Source organism: Carassius gibelio, chromosome A3, assembly GCF_023724105.1.
Source record: "Carassius gibelio isolate Cgi1373 ecotype wild population from Czech Republic chromosome A3, carGib1.2-hapl.c, whole genome shotgun sequence".
Lineage (NCBI taxonomy): Eukaryota > Metazoa > Chordata > Actinopteri > Cypriniformes > Cyprinidae > Carassius > Carassius gibelio.
In genome coordinates this window covers 10,268,696-10,287,493 of record NC_068373.1, presented here as the reverse complement: position 1 = coordinate 10,287,493, position 18,798 = coordinate 10,268,696, and the positions used below count along the sequence as shown (strand labels likewise).

The 18,798-nt window shown below is 38.8% G+C and overlaps 1 protein-coding gene across 4 annotated transcripts; it reads left to right on the top strand.

The window, feature by feature from the left end:
- The first annotated feature begins 5,294 nt into the window (after positions 1-5,294).
- Positions 5,295-17,159, top strand: LOC127946206 (uncharacterized). 4 transcript variants are annotated; one of them, XM_052542624.1, is made up of 8 exons: positions 5,295-5,383; positions 6,838-6,897; positions 11,311-11,407; positions 12,141-12,203; positions 12,794-12,987; positions 13,081-13,990; positions 15,149-15,294; positions 16,101-17,159. In XM_052542624.1, exons 2-7 carry the CDS (start codon positions 6,892-6,894, stop codon positions 15,277-15,279), a joined length of 1,401 nt encoding a protein of 466 aa, XP_052398584.1. In that variant the 5' UTR covers positions 5,295-5,383; positions 6,838-6,891; the 3' UTR covers positions 15,280-15,294; positions 16,101-17,159. The 4 variants fall into 4 exon arrangements, 3 of the variants coding, with proteins under 3 accessions (XP_052398584.1, XP_052398571.1, XP_052398594.1); XR_008151029.1 differs by lacking the exons at positions 5,295-5,383; positions 6,838-6,897 and adding exons at positions 7,143-8,005; positions 15,412-16,013; XM_052542611.1 differs by lacking the exons at positions 5,295-5,383; positions 6,838-6,897 and adding an exon at positions 7,143-8,005.
- The last annotated feature ends 1,639 nt before the right edge of the window (positions 17,160-18,798 follow it).

Sequence of the window (18,798 nt, the reverse complement as noted above, 5' to 3'; positions counted from 1 at the left end):
TGAGGAAGCTATAATGAATTAATTGGAGTCTCATAAGGTAAAAGTGTGGGGTGGGTCTTCAGTGTGTGTTGCTGCAGGAGCTTTAACATTTGTTCCAGTCACATGTCCTAAGGTCCCTTCACAAGAACAAATTTTTAGTTGAACCACTAGACTTTGATGAGGGTGTTTTGTAAGAGGGGCTGTTGGTATCTGCGGCTTTTATTTCATCTGAGAGGGGAATTGCTTATGTACCTGTAACCAATGTCAGTTATTCTGATGTTTGGTTGACCCCACGTAGGGTTATAGCAACTGTTTCTGTGGCTAATGTGGTGGCTGAGCAGGATCCACAAGCTGAGTTTTCTGAGAAGGTTGGTGGTAATGAATGTATGGCTTATGTTACCTCTCAGCAAGTTGATCACTTGGAGGAAGAGTGGATGGATTTTCCATCTTTTGATGGTTTAGATGAGACTGAGCAATTGAAAGCTAAAGCTTTATTAATTAAATATTGCTCCTAGTACTTTTCAGCGCCTCATGGAGCGTATGTTTGGTGACTGCCGGTATCAATCAGTTTTGTTATACTTGGAAGATTTAATTGTGTTTTCTTCCTCTGATCAACAGCATTTGGAACGGTTGGAGGAGGTGTAGTATGGAGCCAGAAGAGTCTCAATAAAGATAAATGCACACACTACATTCACATATGCACACACAGGATTCATAGATGCACACACATGATTCATAAATACACACACAAGATGCACAAATGCGCACAAAATTCACAAATGCACACACAAAATTTAAAAAGCACAGAAGATTCACAAATGCATAAAAAATTCAGAAATGGACACACAAATCAGAAATACACACAGAATTCAGAAATGCAAACAACATTTACAAATGCACTCAAGATCCACAAATGCACAGGACAATATTCACAAATGCACAGGACAAGATTCAGAAATGTATTTCTGATGCACACACACATATATCTTTATTCACAAACTGCTTGCGGTCTGTGAACTTCACTGCATTTGTGTGTGAATTTTGAGACTCCCCTGACTTGGCTCAACACACAAATGCTTTTTTTTAAACAGGGAATGATCAGCAACCAATCAGATATCTCCCTTCTTTTAGCCAATCACAAGAATGCAACCCATGTGGGGGGATTGTTTACTTATAAGCCAATCACATGAACGTGTTCACACAGCAATTGTATTAAATTGTATGAAAATACAGATGTTTAGATTACAATTCAGGTTTATTTTTTATTATTTTTTACTAAATATAAATTTAAAAATGTCTCAATACATATAGCCCAGTGACTGCAGAAAAAAAGTTAACCATGGATTCATAAATTTGCAATAGGCAATTATTTCATTTTATTGAAATATTTTAATGAAAGTAAAAAAAAATAAAAAATGTTTAAACCTTTTTGAATATTTAAATATATCTAAATATTCTTTTGGATGCAATATAGAAGTCACTTTAAATATAATATTCAGTCCCTACATGAAGAGAGAGTCAGTGGTCCGCTGCGAGAGGAAAGTGGCTCTCTGGCTGCGAAAAGTGGGTCTCCAGCTGTCGTTCGCTTAGGAAAGTGAGTTGATCGCTGCATGAGGAAAGTGAATCGTTCGCTCAACTTCGCTGCTTGAGGAAAGTGAATCGTTCGCTGAGGAAAGTGAGTCGTTCGCTGCGTGACTCGTGAGGAAAGTGAATCGTTCGCTGAGGAAAGTGAGTCGCTCGCTGGGTGAGGAAAGTGAGTCGTTCGCTGCGTGACTCGTGAGGAAAGTGAGTCGCTCGCTGGGTGAGGAAAGTGAGTCGTTCGCTGCGTGACTCGTGAGGAAAGTGAGTCGCTCGCTGGGTGAGGAAAGTGAGTCGTTCGCTGCGTGACTCGTGAGGAAAGTGAATCGTTCGCTGAGGAAAGTGAGTCGCTCGCTGGGTGAGGAAAGTGAGTCGTTCGCTGCGTGACTCGTGAGGAAAGTGAGTCGCTCGCTGGGTGAGGAAAGTGAGTCGTTCGCTGCGTGACTCGTGAGGAAAGTGAGTCGCTCGCTGGGTGAGGAAAGTGAGTCGTTCGCTGCGTGACTCGTGAGGAAAGTGAGTCGTTCGCGGCGCAAAGTGAGTCGCCGGCTGTGTGAGGTAAGTGAGTCGTTCGCTGAGGAAAGTGAGTCGTTCGCTGCTTGAGGAAAGTGAGTCGTTCGCTGATTGGCTTATAAGTAAACAATCCCCCACGTGGGGTGCATTCTTGTGATTGGCTAAAACAAGGGAGATATCTGATTGGTTGCAGATCATTCCCTGTTTAAAAAAAGGCATTTGTGTGTCGAGCCGAGTCAAGGGAGTCTCAAAATTCACACACAAATGCAGTGAAGTTCACAGACCGCAAGCAGTTTGTAAATCAAGATATATGTGTGTGTGCATCAGAAATACATTTCTGAATCTTGTCCTGTGCATTTGTGAATCTTGAGTGCATTTGTAAATGTTGTTTGCATTTCTAAATTGTGTGTGTATTTCTGAATTTTGTGTGCATTTCTGAATTTTGTATGCATTTGTGAATCGTCTGTGCTTTTTAAATTTTGTGTGTGCATTTGTGAATTTTGTGTGCATTTGTGTATCCTGTGTGTGTATTTATGAATTATGTGTGTGCATGTATGAATCCTATGTGTGCATATGTGAATGTAGTGTGTGCATTTATCTTTATTGAGACTCTTCTGGCTCCATAGGTGTTGTGTCTACTGAAACAGAGTTTAAAGGTCAAATTGTCCAAGTGTCATTTTTTTCAGACTCGGGTTAGGTACCTTGATCTTGTGGTCTCGGCGGAAGGAGTTACTACAGACCCAGATAAGGTGGCAGCAGTACGGGATTGGAAAACTCCAAGTAATTTTGTAGAACTGCGATCTTTCCTTGGTTTACGCCAGTTACTATCGTACGTTTGTTGCAGGTTTTGCAAAGATGGCAGCACCATTGCATTGAGTGGTGGCCCAGTTAATTGTAGCAGGAAAAAGAGGTAAGACTCCAAGGAAACCACTTGGCTTATATTGGAATGTAGAGTGTGATGATTCTTTCCATCAGTTGAAACAAGCTCTGATATCTGCTCCAGTTTTGGCTTATACCGATTTTCAGAAGCCGTTTGTTTTAGAAATAGATGCTAGCCATTCGGGTCTTGGAGCCGTGTTGTCACAGGAGCATGATGGCAAGTTACGACCAGTTGCTTTTGCCAGTAGGGGGCTAAGGGTATCTGAAAAAAAACATGCAGAACTATAGCTCCATGAAGTTAGAGTTCCTTGCCCTTAAGTGGGCAATCTCCGAAAAGTTTAGGGAGTACTTGCTGGGTACATCTTGTACAGTATATACTGACAACAATCCATTGCAATATCTGGATACTGCCAAACTTGGTGCGGTAGAGCAGAGATGGGCTGCTCAGTTAGCTGCATTTAATTTGACTTTGAAGTATCGTCCAGGGTCTTGAAATGGGAACGCAGACGCATTAACCCGTCAGTATATGGAGCCCAAGTTGTCTGAAGTTCATAGTGGAGGGAATACTGTGGAGAGAATACCTTTGTGTGTTTAGTCTGAGATTGTTACTCTTCCAGGTTGTTCAGGGGTAGCTCTTGCTTTGCTGCAGAAGCAGGATTCAGTTATCAGACCTTTTTTGGTTCATTGGATGGAAGATAGATTTACGGGTTCAAAGGAGCGAGCTACATTTGGGCCAGGTACTAAGGAGCTTGTTCGACAGTGGGAGCGGCTTAAGGAGAAAGATTCAGTGCTATATCGGTGAATTTATGCTCCAGACGGAGGTAAGGAGGTCTTTCAGCTGGTTCTGCCTCAGTGTTTGCAGCAGAATGTGCTTTCCAGTCTTCATGATAACCATGGACATCAAGGCGTGGAACGCACTTTACAGTTGGTGTGATCGCGCTGTTATTGGCCTTGTATGGCAAAAGACATCGAAAAATGGTGTCATGAGTGTGGAAGGTGCATTCTTGCTAAGGCTGTGCAACCTAAAGTTAGGCACTTCATGGGGAGTATTTAGGCCAGTCGTCCACACGAGGTAGTGGCAAGTCTTGGAGCCAGCATCGGATGGCAGGGAAAATGTATTGGTATTAACAGATGTTTTCTCCAAATATACTCAGGCTATTCCCACAAAGGACCAGCGAGCTAGTACTGTAGCTGATGTGTTGGTGAAGCATTGGTTTAATTTGTTTGGCCTCCCTAGTAGGATACATTCAGATCAGGGCAGAAGTTTTGAAAGTACTCTGATACAGCAGCTCTGTAAGGTTTATAATATTCAAAAAAGCAGCACAACACCATATCATCCACAGGGCAACGGTCAGTGTGAACAGTTTAACCGTACACTGCATGATCTGTTGCGTACTTTACCCCCTGGCCAGAAGAGGCATTGGCCACGGTATCTCTCCCAGTTAGTTTATGCCTATAATACTACAGTTCATCAGTCAACTGGTAGGTCTCCATATTACCTGATGTTTGGTCAATAGCCTCGGCTACCTATTGATTTTGCATTGGGTGCTGAAGCAGAAGAGGTAGGAGGAAGTTCTGTGGAAGAATGGGTGAAAGAGCACCAGGAGTTATTGGAAGGGGCCTATGATCATGTGAGGCGGCGGCTGGAGTCTAGGAGGCAGCTAAGAGATTAAAGTTTTGAGTCCAAAATAACAGATTTGGGTATTGGAGAAGGTGCTCTTGTTTATACATGTAATCATGCAGTGAGGGGTCGTAACAAGATTCAGGACATGTGGGACTCTACTTTGTATAAGGTAGTGCGACAGCCTAAATAACGGGGGGCTCCTTACTCAATTATTCCAGTAGATCAAGATGGCCCAATGTGACAGGTATATAGAACTGAGCTTAGAAGTGTGCCAATGCCCACAGTTGGAGTAGATGAGATTCCTAGGGCTGTTATGCACAAACGAGGGAAAGCTGCAACAGATGATGATGGGGTAGAATTTTATCCTTTGGGAATGGTGCAATTTGAGTCTCCTGAAGATGTTGGCCCTCCCTCTGAACATTTAGGGTCGTCAGTAGTGGAGGATCAAGGTCATGTGATTGAAATGGCTCTCAGTTAATAGAGGGAGGTACTCGGAGATCCTCTAGAAGGACAGCAGGTCGACATTTTAATCCCTATCATTTGCCAAGATCAGTAGTGGAAGAAGAAGCTTGAATTGTAGTCTGTCTTTAACATCGTCGGGTCGTCGATGCATTTTGAGGGGGTGGAATGTAGCAGGTGATGTCAAGGCCATCTAGTTGTGAATCAAGGGGTGTGGTTAGCCAAGTATAAATGTCAGGGGTAGGAACGAAAATAGTAGGTGCTTTTGTTTCTGGCCGGCGGAAATAAAATCAACACTCGTGGTGTTCGTATGCGAGAGGTTCGCATGTGGACTGGTTTGGATCTTGGAGACAGGTATGAGTTGATTTTGAAGTATTAAATTGTTTTTAACATAGGATGATTGTTTTAAAATGAATAATAAAGGTGTTTTGATGTTTGTATTTTCAGCTCTATGGAGCCCATTTGTTGCTCTTGTTGTATTTGATTTTTTTGGTTTGTTTGTTTTTGTTTTTTGGGTATATTGTGTAGTCTGCCCGAGTGCTTGAGATGGTAATCGGGACCAAAAGAAATGGGAAAGGCCTTTGGGGCGGACTAGTTTTCTTTTCCCTTTTTTTTTTTTTTGTTTGTATATTGTTTGTTCCCCCACTATTTATTACTGCAGCACGAGGATGCTACAGGTCTAGTGTTTGAACAGAGGAGCTATTTCTTTGCATGTATTTTACTTTGAACTAACTGAGTGATTCACAAGGTTTTGTTTCATGAATTTAACTTATGGGTTTATTTTGATAAGATTTGCTGTGATTTCTTTTTGCTTTGTGGTGGAAAGGCTCCTTCTGTTCGGGTAGCTTTTGATGAAAGCATCCTCGTGCGTGTAATATATCTTTGCGTAAGCCAGAAATAAATCTTGGGTATTTTTCTATATAATGAACCTGAGTTGTTCTTTGTTTATTCATGGGTGGGTCATGTAACATATTTATGATGTATTGAAACAATTTTTTAAATGATTTTCAACAGTGTCCAGTGTACTAGACTGCAGTGTACTAACTGCTGTAGCTCAGACACGGTGTTACTCACCTTTCGAGAAGAAACAAAGCAACCACTGTGTCCGATTGCAGGCCTTCCGCTCCTTGAGTTCTCTCCAGCGCTGGAAAGCAAGCCGATATTTACAAGGGTCCTACTTCTTGCCTTAACACTTTTTTTGCTCCGCAGACATTTTCCTCTTTTGTTTTTTATCCGCCATTTCTATCATTTGGCTCCATCCTGTGCACTGAATGCTCTCTCCTCTGCATAATGAGTAGACACGCCCCTTACAGCTGATGGCTACCAGTTTGTTTTGCTTATTGGCCCGAATTATTTTCTTAAGCTTTTAACATACTTTACTTTACATACGTTAACATACTTTACTAGCCTTTTGTTTTGGAACTTCGATGTAGCTAGCCATCATCTCCTCATGGTGCAAACTGGAATTAAACTGCTCTGGTCATGTGACAGTTTGCACTAACCATGTGACACTGCACATATTTAATTGTTACCCTTAATTTTTTTCCACCATATTTTAAGGAAATGCCCTAAAACGGTTTTCAGAGCTTTAGAAAACCTTTTTTTACGGTCACTATTGTGACCGGTAGGATTAAATGGGTTTTAATAGTTTCATTTTGGAGTGAACTATTCCATTAAAGCTTCTTCTGACATGCAAGAAGTAGTTGCATATTTGAATACATTGTAAATATGCAAATTAGATTTGAGCTAGCTGTCACATTTGGAATACAGTACATAATGAATAGCTGAATGCTTTCTTTATTTTGTAGCTCTAGTGAAAAGCAGCATGAACATTTAAAAATAAATGAAGCCAAAGGAACAACATGAGGGTGATTAACTGATAATATATTGGGTTGTACATTCTATTTTCAGTTTTATCAAAAAACATCATAATGTTCTATTTGTTCCAATGTATATGTAGCCTACAGTACATCATGCAGGCATTCACACTGCAGCAACATGACTTCAGCACCTCCTCACCCTCTCTTTCTCTTTCTCCTGAGTTCAGCCCTGCCTTTAAGGGGAGGGTAAGATAAGACTCCACATACAGACCCCTGAAAACCTCCTCAGAGCCACAGTCACATAATCAACACAGGACAGACGGCTCGCGCGGGGCCGTGCACGCGCTGCACATTGATAAGAAAACCGCAAGAACACGAGTTAGATTTAGGCTAATTTACATTAATGTCGCTTTTATTACAGACAATGTACCCTCGCGTAGCCTACTACACATGGACCGTCTGAAATCGGAAAGGCTTTTTAATATATAACAGTTTTTATGCTTTATCAACGGTGGAGTGGAGTTAATAAGTGAGGAGTTCATACCAAAACAAAAGGACCGCACGCGCATCACTTTATTTTAAAATTACTCTTAAATTTGTATTTTTTATATAAAGCATGTTTGACTTTTAAGACATTTTATGTAATCTGAATTTCTTTTTTTTTTTAATTGCCATGCCTGAACAGGTACTTTAGATTACCGTTCTTTCAGACAGGCTAATATTAAGAGAATTCTTTATTGGTCTGAACCATGCAAATGAATGATTAAATAAGCGCCATCTGAGGAATCCGGGATTTCGGTGCTTCGCCTGGAAACAAACCTCTTCGCTTTAATCCGCGAACTGCCCTTCAAAGGACTTCAAATGGGCCACTTGCTCCTCAGAAGAGAGACTCATTCTGCCGTGGAGGGCAATTTGAATGTTTGCGCACTGAGAGGAATGTCGAGCCTGCAGAGCCGCTGAGGGACTCAAACTGCTGCTTAATTAACCCGATATTTACTCGCGACTCGGAGCCCAGTGGTGAGGGTCTGCTGCGCGTCTCTCTAAATGCGCGCTGCCCCGTGGAGCCCCGCAGCGGCACGGCAGCAAGATGAGATCGCGGATCCCGCTTCTTCTCGCGGTACTTGCGGCGACGTGTCTGCGGTTTGGCAATGCGGAGGTAAGAGCGACGCATGACGCGTTAATGAATCTCAACTTTCTGTCTTGAAAAGTTAATTGGTCCCTGTTGCATTCTTATAGTCTAATTCTTTTTCATTAAGAATTGATTGAATTAACATTGCTTAATAGAGTGAATAATATCTACACGAATTAATTATTACTAGCTGATTAATGAATCTACAATAATTAATCAGTTATTTATTTATTCTCCAAATTGTCCTCCATAAATAAGTAGATACATCATCTATCAAGCCACAAAAAGGACAAAAGCACGCAAAATAGGTCTATACTCATACAGTATATTCCTCTGAAGCCATATGAGAGTCTTGTTTACAAACGAGCCAAAATGTAACCCCCCCCCCACCCCCCACCAAGGAAATATTTCCCTCTTCTGTAGATCTTAAATCACATTTTCATAGACATGGCATTTCTAAAACAAGCGGGATGTGCTTAAATTGTAATGTTTGTTGGAAGGGAAATACAAGATCTAAACTCATTTAAAAGCTGTGATTATGGTCCCTCTCAGCTTTAAGGTGTACGTTTTGGAAGTTCCTCATGTAAAAACATCATTATTCATCTGTTTATGATGGGTGATTTGGATGTGAATCCTGCTAGGTGAAAAATAGGCAAGACAGACATATTAACTTGGTTATGTTTCCATTTACAGATAAAAATGAAAAACATGCAATATTGTTTCTTGTAGCTATACAAACTGATGATTGTGCATATTTGCATATGTTAGTAAATGATATGGGCATGTGTGTGAGAGAGAGCATTGTCAGCAGATGTGTAATTATGTATCATTACTCCCTTACATGGGCTGTGCATTCCACCACTCCTCCACAATCCCAGAATGCTCTGGGCCTGTCCTTCACTTTCTGATGATATTAGTAGCAGGGTTCAGGGGTTGTGTGGGTCAGCACTGGTAATCAACCAAGGCACACACCACCATCCCATTGGTTTGCTTGGATGAGGCAAGCTGCAAGTGTCAGTATAGCTTAACTTGCACATTTTTTGCAACATTCAGATTTAGATTTTTCTGAAGAGATATCAATAATGTCCCAACCTGTGCTTAGATATTCTAAATCACCAAACTAAAGTCTGCAAACCAAAATCAGATATCTATGAAGCTCCATTAAATCTTCTGAGCTTTGAAACAGCAACTCCTTAGCAATACAAATGTTGTTCTATTCTATTCTATTCAATCTGCGAGGTCTTTGTGTGTTCCATCTGTATGTGTATTGTTTTGTTTTGTTTTTTGTAAAAGTACGATGCTATATATTTACGTTGGGTAGCCATGAAGTAATTTAGTGTGTATAATATATTATAAAAGTTAATGAATCATAAACATGTGAAATAGAGTGTGTTGGTGTGTATATCCAAACATACACTAGCATTGAAACATTTGAGAACAAATTAATCAAAATCCACAGTAAAGACTTTTACGTGATTACAAAAGTTTTGTTTCAAATGAATGCTGAGCAAGAATTTTCTGAGCAAAAAAACAAAAACAAAAAAAGGTTCACAGAAATATTAAGCAGTTTTCAGTATTAATAATAGTAAGGAATGTTTCTTGAGCAGCGAATCAGCAAATTGGAATGACTGTAAATCCAACTCACAAGGGAAAAAAAGCATTTGAAAATATATTCAAATAGAAAACAGCTATTTTGAATTGTAGTTATATGCATAATATTACTGTTGTTTCTGTATTTTTGATCAAATAAACGCAGCTTTGGTAAGCATATAGGCTCTTCTTTCAAAAACATTATACAACATATTACTGACTCCAAATTTACTGTTTTCATTCTGTCCATCTGAGCAGTCATAATTTCAGTATCAAATAATCACAATGACAACATTTAATCAATATTCAAACAACGTTTATCTGCATATGAACCCATCCTGGTGCACTATAGATCTGAACTGAAACCTTGCTGTGGTTTTGGCAGTTCTTCATGAATGCACAAACGGAGGATAGAACGTTTAAGAACGTGATGGAGAAATTAAAAATGGAAAACTGATGGTTAACAAGACTTGGACAAACCAAGACCAGTGTGCTTCTCAAAGCTCCCAAGAGTTAAAGATACACCAGTGGTTCACCATGAATTATTTGTGTTTGATTATATGCGCATACAGCAAGAGGTGTGGCAAATTTAGGATGTTTCTTAACTTTTGGCACGCTTGAATTCCTGCATTTGTTCGGCTCATGCAAAACCGTCTGAATCACCAGCCAGTAATGTGACTGATTTCCCTTATCACGCCGATTACTGAAGTACTCCATCCTTCCGGCAGCCTCCCTCCCTCATCCATCTCTCTCTTTCTTCTCCTCAAACTCACCTTTTCTCCATCCCCCACTTCCTCTCTGCCCTCTTTCCTGTGTCCTGCATAAATGCTGCCAGATGAGACGAGGGTCAGTGGCCCCTGTCTGGACATGCTGTATGAACAGGGCTATTGTGTCCCCAAGACCTGCATTGACACCCTGAGACAAACCAGCATCCATAGCGCTCTGTCTCACTGTCACACACTCAAACACACAACAACACATACACATTATGTTATTCATGTGCTCTTTGGGATTTTTGTTTATAATTGGTCAGAACTCTGAGCCCAATTGTTGTGTTAAACTGGACAATTGACGGTTATTGAATTTAACTTATTAAAATCCCAATAAGAAAATTCTTAAATATTTTATTGTAATTTATTATATTTTTAATTTACTTTTAAAGAAGCTTTGTATAGTTTTTGATAGATTAAAAATAAATAAATGATTCAATTTTGCATGTTCATTTATTTATTTTTTATGTGTCAAGGAGGATATTAAAAATTAAAAATTAGGTCTTCATGACAAAATAATGCATTGTGTCAGTGTCCGCATCAGTCTATCTGGGTCTATTTTTTGCAATCTTGACAAATTTATATATATATATATATATATATATATATATATATATATATATATATATATATATATATATATATATATATATATATATATATATAATATTTAGAAATATTTTTGCTATTTAAAATAGCTGTTTTCTATTTGATTTTTTTTAAATGTAATTTATTCCTGTGAAGCAAAGCTGAATTTTCAGCATCATTACTCCAGTCTTCAGTGTCACATGATCCTTCCGAATCTTTCTAATATTGCTGAATTTCTGCTTAAGAAATATTTCTTATTATTAGCAATTTTAAAAACAGATGTGTTGCTTCATACATTTGTAAAAACCACGATACGAAGTTTTTTTCTTCTTCAGTATTCTGTGTTGAATTGAACATGAATGTCATTGTGTTTCTTCCCTCGAGGCTGATCCTCTTCCGGCCGCTGTGGTGGAGTTGGTGAAGGGTGGCTCTGTGTCTTCTATTCAGGACTTGCAGTTTTTGCTGTTCTCTGAATCTATAGGTAAATAATCTCTCTTTACATAATTAACATATTGTTAGATCTCACAGAAACGCACCTCTCATGCAGGATTATGGATCATCTTTTGTGGAGCAAGGGATCAGGGCAAACAAATAAAATAAATGCTGCAAAAAGTGACAAAGTGCCCTTTTAATGGGTTAGGTGGCTTTTATAGAATATAGACACCTGGAGGCTAATATTAGCCTACTCTTTCATAAATATGTTAACTATGACTTTGGGCTACAGCATCCCAATATGTAATATAGATTGTCTTTTTTAATACTTTTTTTATGAAACAACTTTTTGACCTTGATCTATGTAAGCCAGGGATGGGCAAGTATGGTCCTAGAGGGTCACTGTCCTGCAGAATTTAGCTCCAACTCTTATAAAACACACCATAACAAGCTCTTCAATGTCATCCAGATCAATAGAAAGCTACAGGCAGGTGAGTTTGATTAGGGTTGGAGCTAAACTTTGAAGGACAGTGGCCCTCCAGGACTGAAGTTGTCCATCCCTGATGTAAGCTGTCCTAATTTATATTAAAAGCATGTACAGAAGCAGAAACTCTTATCTGTATTAACTAAGTGAATAAGCCTTTGAAAATGCCAGTCCTCTTCTACTGTTACTTTCATTTCTGGGAAAGCAGAAACAAGTTGCGATTTCCTACAAGGGTCTGCATCTCACGCATTTCTATCACTCCATGATGGTTCAACGTTGCTCTCATTTTCTTCTCCAGAGATTGAGCCAGACAGTCACAATGACAACGACACCAGCAACCGTCTGCCACGCAGTCTTCTGGGTCAGTCCAACCTACTTTGTTCTTATTCTCGTTTCTTGCTTATTTCTATATTGTTTTATTCTCTTTCATGTCACCATTATTTGTTAAATATGTATTTAACAAATACCTTCCTATGCATAATACAACATTAGGTAGGTTCATTCACCACAAAAGTTTAAACACAGTCTCTCGGTGGATTTTTCAAAAAGGGGTTACTTGATAGACTAAGTGCACAGAAATGTCAAATTTCAGATATATTCCAAAACATACTTTATTTTATTTTAACTAAGTTATATCTAAAATTGTTTAGATTTGTTGCGTGCATGACTGCAGCTTTCAAATAATGCACATAACAAATAATTTCAAATAATGGTCAAAGTCAATGCTAAATTATTACAATACCCCTGGTTATTATCATGTAGCCAGTTTTGTTTAGTCATGAGCTGCATGGGAAGCCAAATGATTAGCTCCCACCTAGCAACACTATGTCAACCACACACAGCACTTTAAAATAACGGAGGAGCATTTCGCACGAGCAAGCGCCTTTACAAATGAAGTTAGTCTAATTGCTGTTTAGCACGTAGTTAATGTGCCTGCATCTTCGTCTGCAGACGCTCAGCCTGCTCAGCAAGCCATCTGTAAGCTCAGGACAGAGGTCATTGAGGTCACTCGCTCCATGTTGGACCGTAGCAATGCAGATTTCCTGTTGTGGCCTCCGTGCGTGGAGGTGCAGAGGTGCTCGGGCTGCTGTAACACCAAGAGCCTGCAGTGTGTGCCTGTACTTACACACACACGATACCTACAGGTACACACACACACACACTCTCTCTTTTCAAGTGCATGCTCACAATATACTCAAACAAGCCATTTTTTACTTTGCTCTCCTCTTCATCCTCAGGTGATGAAGATACAGTACGTGAACAAGCGGCCGCTCTATGATAAGGCTGTCGTCTCCGTTCTCGACCACGTAGAGTGCCGCTGTCAGCCGGCTCCTCGGCCCCCTCAACGCCGGAAGTCATCCGGCCACAGACAAGAAGGACGGGAACGCTCAGGGAAACCTCGACCCAAAGATGAGCTCCACCGCAGGGATGAACTCAAACACAACCAGAGGATAAGCCTGGAGGACCTGCTCAGCCACAGCTGGCTGCCCAAAGAGAGGTTCTCTGAATCAGGATTCGGCCGGGACGGCTGGGGTCTGAACGAGACGCAGTATGGAGGGGGCAAAGGTCATAACCGTCACCCTGGGGATGGAAGGAGACATGGCAAAATGAATGACACTGCAACACAGGGAACGACGGCTTCTCTGCCAAATCATACCGAGCAGGAAGAAACTGATTTATCATTGCACAACGTTACGCAATTCGAATCGCAGAGTAATGCTAACCGAAGTATAACAAATCAGACATCAGATTATAACATCAGTACATTGGAATCGATCAATCATACTTTTATGCACCAATCAAATCTAACGCAAGAAAACAAACATTTGCAAACAACCAATCAGACAGACCAAATCACCTCTAAGGCCACTGGGACAGCCAATCAGAATCGAGGAGATGTGTTTCTGTCTGTAGAGGATAATGGTCAGAATGTGAAAGGTGAGACAGCGGACGTAGAGGTGAAAAGGGAAGAGCTAGAGCAGAGACAAATGGGCAAAAAGGACAAGGAGGAGAAAATGGAAGAACTGCTGGAAATGCACAAAATCCTGGATGAAGAAAAACACAATCATCACCTCAAAGCTCAACAGAAGAATACACAGCAGCTCCATCACAATCAAGAACACACTTATACAACCGCACAACGCACAGGTAAAATAACAGGTTTTTCTATTCACTTGCTTAGTGTCTGGAAAGAATTTATTCATAGTTAGCTGGACAGAATACAGTGTTATTAAAGTAATAAGTCAATTTATGTTTTAGACAACAAAAATAGGTAAGGTAAGTTTGATTGGCTGTTCATTACGATCTTTTAGAATTTTCACTTTTTTGTCCGTAGCTTTCTAAATGAACATCTGAGCTCTGTGCCACTGTAATCTCTGCTTAAAACTTGCATTAAAAACACAGTTCATCTAAAAGTGAAAATTCTGTCATTTACTCACCTTCAAGTTGTTCCAAAGTAGAAGTAGAAGATATTTAAAAAAAAATGACCAAATAGTTGACGTAGCCACTGACTTCCATAGAATGAAAAAATATATATATAATAATACTATAGTCTTCTTTTGTGCTCAACATAAGAAAGAAACTGATATAAAATTTTAGGGTGATCAAATGATGATAGAAATTTTATTTTTAGGTGAATAAATCTTTTAAGAAAGCAAAAGCACCCTAAGTTTACTTTATATTGTCATTTATGTAAATTCAAATATTTTTAGCTGTATTTCTCAAATCGATATACAAACTCAAATCAAGATACAAAAAATTACTGGATTGCGGTTTCTATGTGAGATGCAAAGTAGATAAAAAATGTTCTTCTAGACAAACCTTAGGCAAAACTTCAGGGGTTTTACTCTGCAGTATTCTGGGTGTTTACTGTGTATTTGCTAGGGTGTTCTGGGTGGGTGTTAGAATGCATTACAGACACAAACAGATAGATAGATGGATAGATAAAAAATGAACTACTGTATCTTCCACTATGAACAGGTCAGAGGGTAATTATTCTGTGCTCATTTTTTACTGTGCTTTTGTCTGTCTGGGGCATATTTGTACCATGTTCAGTTTGATTCTTTCAACCAGTGTCTATGAATATCTCAGCTGATTTTAAATAAAAACTACCAGACACACCAGGAAGAGGAAGTAACACTTGCATACGCCTACATTAACTTGTGCATTGCAGTGTTGACAGCATTATAAAAATGCATGACTTTTTATCGTGCTAATGTGATTGGATTCAACATAGCACAACAATACCGCACAACACTGCAAGATCAGAATAGCTCGATTAAAAGTTGATTTTGTTGTTGCAAACAGGTACTGCATCTCCTCCTGTGCAACATCTCCCTCCACACAACGCCCCCAGACCAGCTCCTCACCCCCCGAAAAGGAGGAGAAAACAGCGCAATCGCATCAGCAAGTCTGCCATGAGAGCCCTGCTCATGTAATACAAACATACACAGGTATAAGCTGCTCAAACATTATTAGGAATAGTTCAGCCAAAAATATCAATTTCCTGAAAATGTACTCACCCTCAGGCTATCCAAGATGTAGATGTTTATGTATTTTTTATATTTTAGTTTATTTCTTCATTGGAAACAATTTTTGGATTTGGAGTCATTTACATCACTTGCTCACCAATAAATCCTCTGCAGTGAATGGGTGCCGTCAGAAGGACAGAATGATAAGTAATCCACACAATTACAGTCCATCAATTCATGTCTTGTGGATCAAAAAGCTATGTGTTTGAAATAAACAAGCTTATCATTAAGACGTTTTTAACCTCAAACCATTGCTTTGAGCTAAAATACAAGTCCTCTATCCATAATATACTTTTCTCAAGTGAGAAGTCATCTTATCTGAATGAAGAGAAAAATATGCAGAGATCAAGCACCGTTGGTCAAAGAATTTTGATGTGAGAGGACAACAGGGAATAGACTTTTTCACTGGAGGAAGCATAAATATGGATAATGGATTGGCATTTTGGCTAGAAATTACAGTTCAAGTGTGTTAATGATGAATTTGTTTCTTTCAAACACTTTCAAACAGTTTGTTTATTATTAGATTTTAACTTCACACGACATTCATTGATGGCCTAGAGCAGTGTGGATCATTGTGATGTTTTTATCAGCTGTTCGGACTCTGATTCTGACGGCACCCATTCACTGCAGAGGATATATTGGTAATTAAGTGATACCTTTAATATACAGTAAAACTAATAATGCTAACAATATTGCTGACTATGTCTCTTTCTATCATTCTCTCACAGATAATCAGATGAATGCAATCTCTCCCAAATGAGTTCTTATTTATGAAGCAGCGTGTCCTGCGACATTAAGAGATATGGCACTATTCACTTTTCAAAAACAAACAAACAAAAACACTTCTAATTTTGTTGTCTGCTCAAAGTCATGAGGAAAAAGACAATTCTGACACAGAAGATGTTCGGATGGAGGATTGTTTGAGACTCTCTTCTGGGTTCATGCGTTGGATTTGGGAATAATGTAAATCTAGACGTTCAAAACATCAGAAGCATGAAACACCATTTGAACCCTGGACAGAAGAAGTGAGTAAGAGCACAGAACTAGAAAAAGGTGGAAAAGATTTTTATGATCACTCACCTTAAGAGACAAACTGGTAGTTGCTCCTGTGCAGAATCTCACCTATTATTCTGAATCACCAAAAAAAGCGGTTGCCATTTGTTCGAGGCTTGAATTTTTGTGAACCAGTGAACCAATTTATAAATGAACCCTTTTCCCTGATCCAGTATTATGAAAAAGAAATCTTTTGAAAAGCACACTATTTCCAGGGATGTGATCAAAACATGTTATTTTATGTTATTTTTCAAACTACATGTTTTTACAAACACAGAGAACGCTTGAACAGCTTTGTATTTTAATGTATTACCAGTCAAAAACACAAAGTACCATTGCTATAAGTTGTTTTAAGTATAATTTGTTATTATTTAAGTGATTTTTAACACTGGAAAAATTCACACAGGATAAAGCAAGGGAATGCATTTCTGTCTCAATTAATTACTCATACCTCTAAAAGTGCAAAGGTGCTACATTATAACACACAAAGTAAGATTATTCATTAATATTATTTATTCTTTTGTAAGTCCATTCTGTTCACAGCAGGGCCGGTGTTTTATCATAATCTTACAAAACATTTTCCAGAAGACCAAAATGCAGAATTTTTTGTATGTCATGTACAGATGGTCTGTTTTGGGTCTTTACTAAAAATTCCAGATTGTGCAGAATTTGCACTCTTTTTTTATACATAGAATAAAATTTTAACACTAACTATAAAGGTGTAATTCATCATCTGTTTTGTGTCCAATTTTTGATTTAATGTTGTTAACTTTTAACAGTTTGTTCATAGCTCACCCCAAAATAGAAATTTGCTGAACTCTCTGACCATCTAAGATGATGAGTTTGTTTCTTCATCAGAACAGAGTTGGAGAAATTTAGCATTACATCACTTGCTCACCAGTGGATCCTCTGCAGTGAATGGGTGCCGTCAGAATGAGAGTCTAAACAGCTGAGGACAGAGGGTTCTCATCCCAGTTCTGCCCATTTTACACAATTACACTAAAGTTTTGGGTCAGTACTTTTTGTTATTTATTAAAAATATTCAGAAAGGTACCAGCAATTCAAATGGACAGTACAGTCATTAATATATCAGCATTTTAAAATGATTTCTGAATGATCAGGTGACACTGAAGACTGGAGTAACGATGCTGAAAATTCAGCTTCATATCAAATAAATAAATTACCTCTTAAAATAGAAAACAGTTACTGTTTGTTTGATATGCAAATAAATGCAGCCTTGGTGAGCATAAGAGACTACTTTCAAAACTATAAAAAAAATCTTACAGACCCCCAAATCTACAAAAAATAAGGCCAGGCCAGCCTGGTTTAGTCCCACGGCCCTGCAAATGCTAAAGTGGGACGTCCCAGAAGTCCATTTATTCCCTATCACTATATTAAGTTCCACTGCCTGAAATGAGAGGAAAGTTTATTGCGTCTCGGGAGTTTATACTCTCGGGAGTCGAGTTGTTTATATTTGTTTATATTTGTTTTTTATGGGGAAGGTGACAAATATGTTCCTGGACTAAAGGATCCTGATTAAAATTCCAATGTTCACTGAGCATAAAGCGGCCAAGAGGCTTTTTCTCAACGGCACTGACAGATCTACACTCTTCAGCTGAATTTTCTGGAACCAGACCGTGAATCTCTGTTTTAAAAACAAGATTGAATTTTGTTTGAACTTTGACCTCCAGCTATGATAAATAATCCATTAATGTTTATTGCCATATATTGTGCTTGATCAACATTTATGCAATGACAAAACAGGCCTATCGTGCAGTTTGTTTTGTTTGGTCTGTGTGTGAATGAATGGTTGAGAGGGTGCCCTGCTCTGCTGTGGCCCACACTCCCTCACTTCATATCTGACTCGCTCCCTTGATAACTGAAATTTATATGCTGAATTAATGCAATTAATTATGTAGCCCTGCATTCCTGTGTGAGGAGAGAGACAGTCAGTGAGAGTCGGTAAAGTGGACCAGTTCATTACTGACATTGCACATCATGACCTTAGATGAGCTTGGCATTTTGATGTATGAAGATTCAACTCAGTACTGGAATAAACTTCACTCTAAGTTGCAGTTTTACAGCTATTTTAAGTACCTCACTCAGTATTTTAAATGTTTATGTACTTTTACTGTATTGAAACCACTGATAGTGCAATTTACATGCACTTACATCTGCGTTTTTGCCATTCATTACAGCCTTTTACACATATGTACATATTCTAGAAGTATCTAACATCCAGACGATGATGATAACTTTTATTTTTATATTTTGAGTTTTTTTTTAATGTTAGCTTAGTTTTTTATACATTTATTACAAATTATCTTCGATTTTTATCTCAGTTTTAGTATTAGTGCTTAAACATTTCATAGT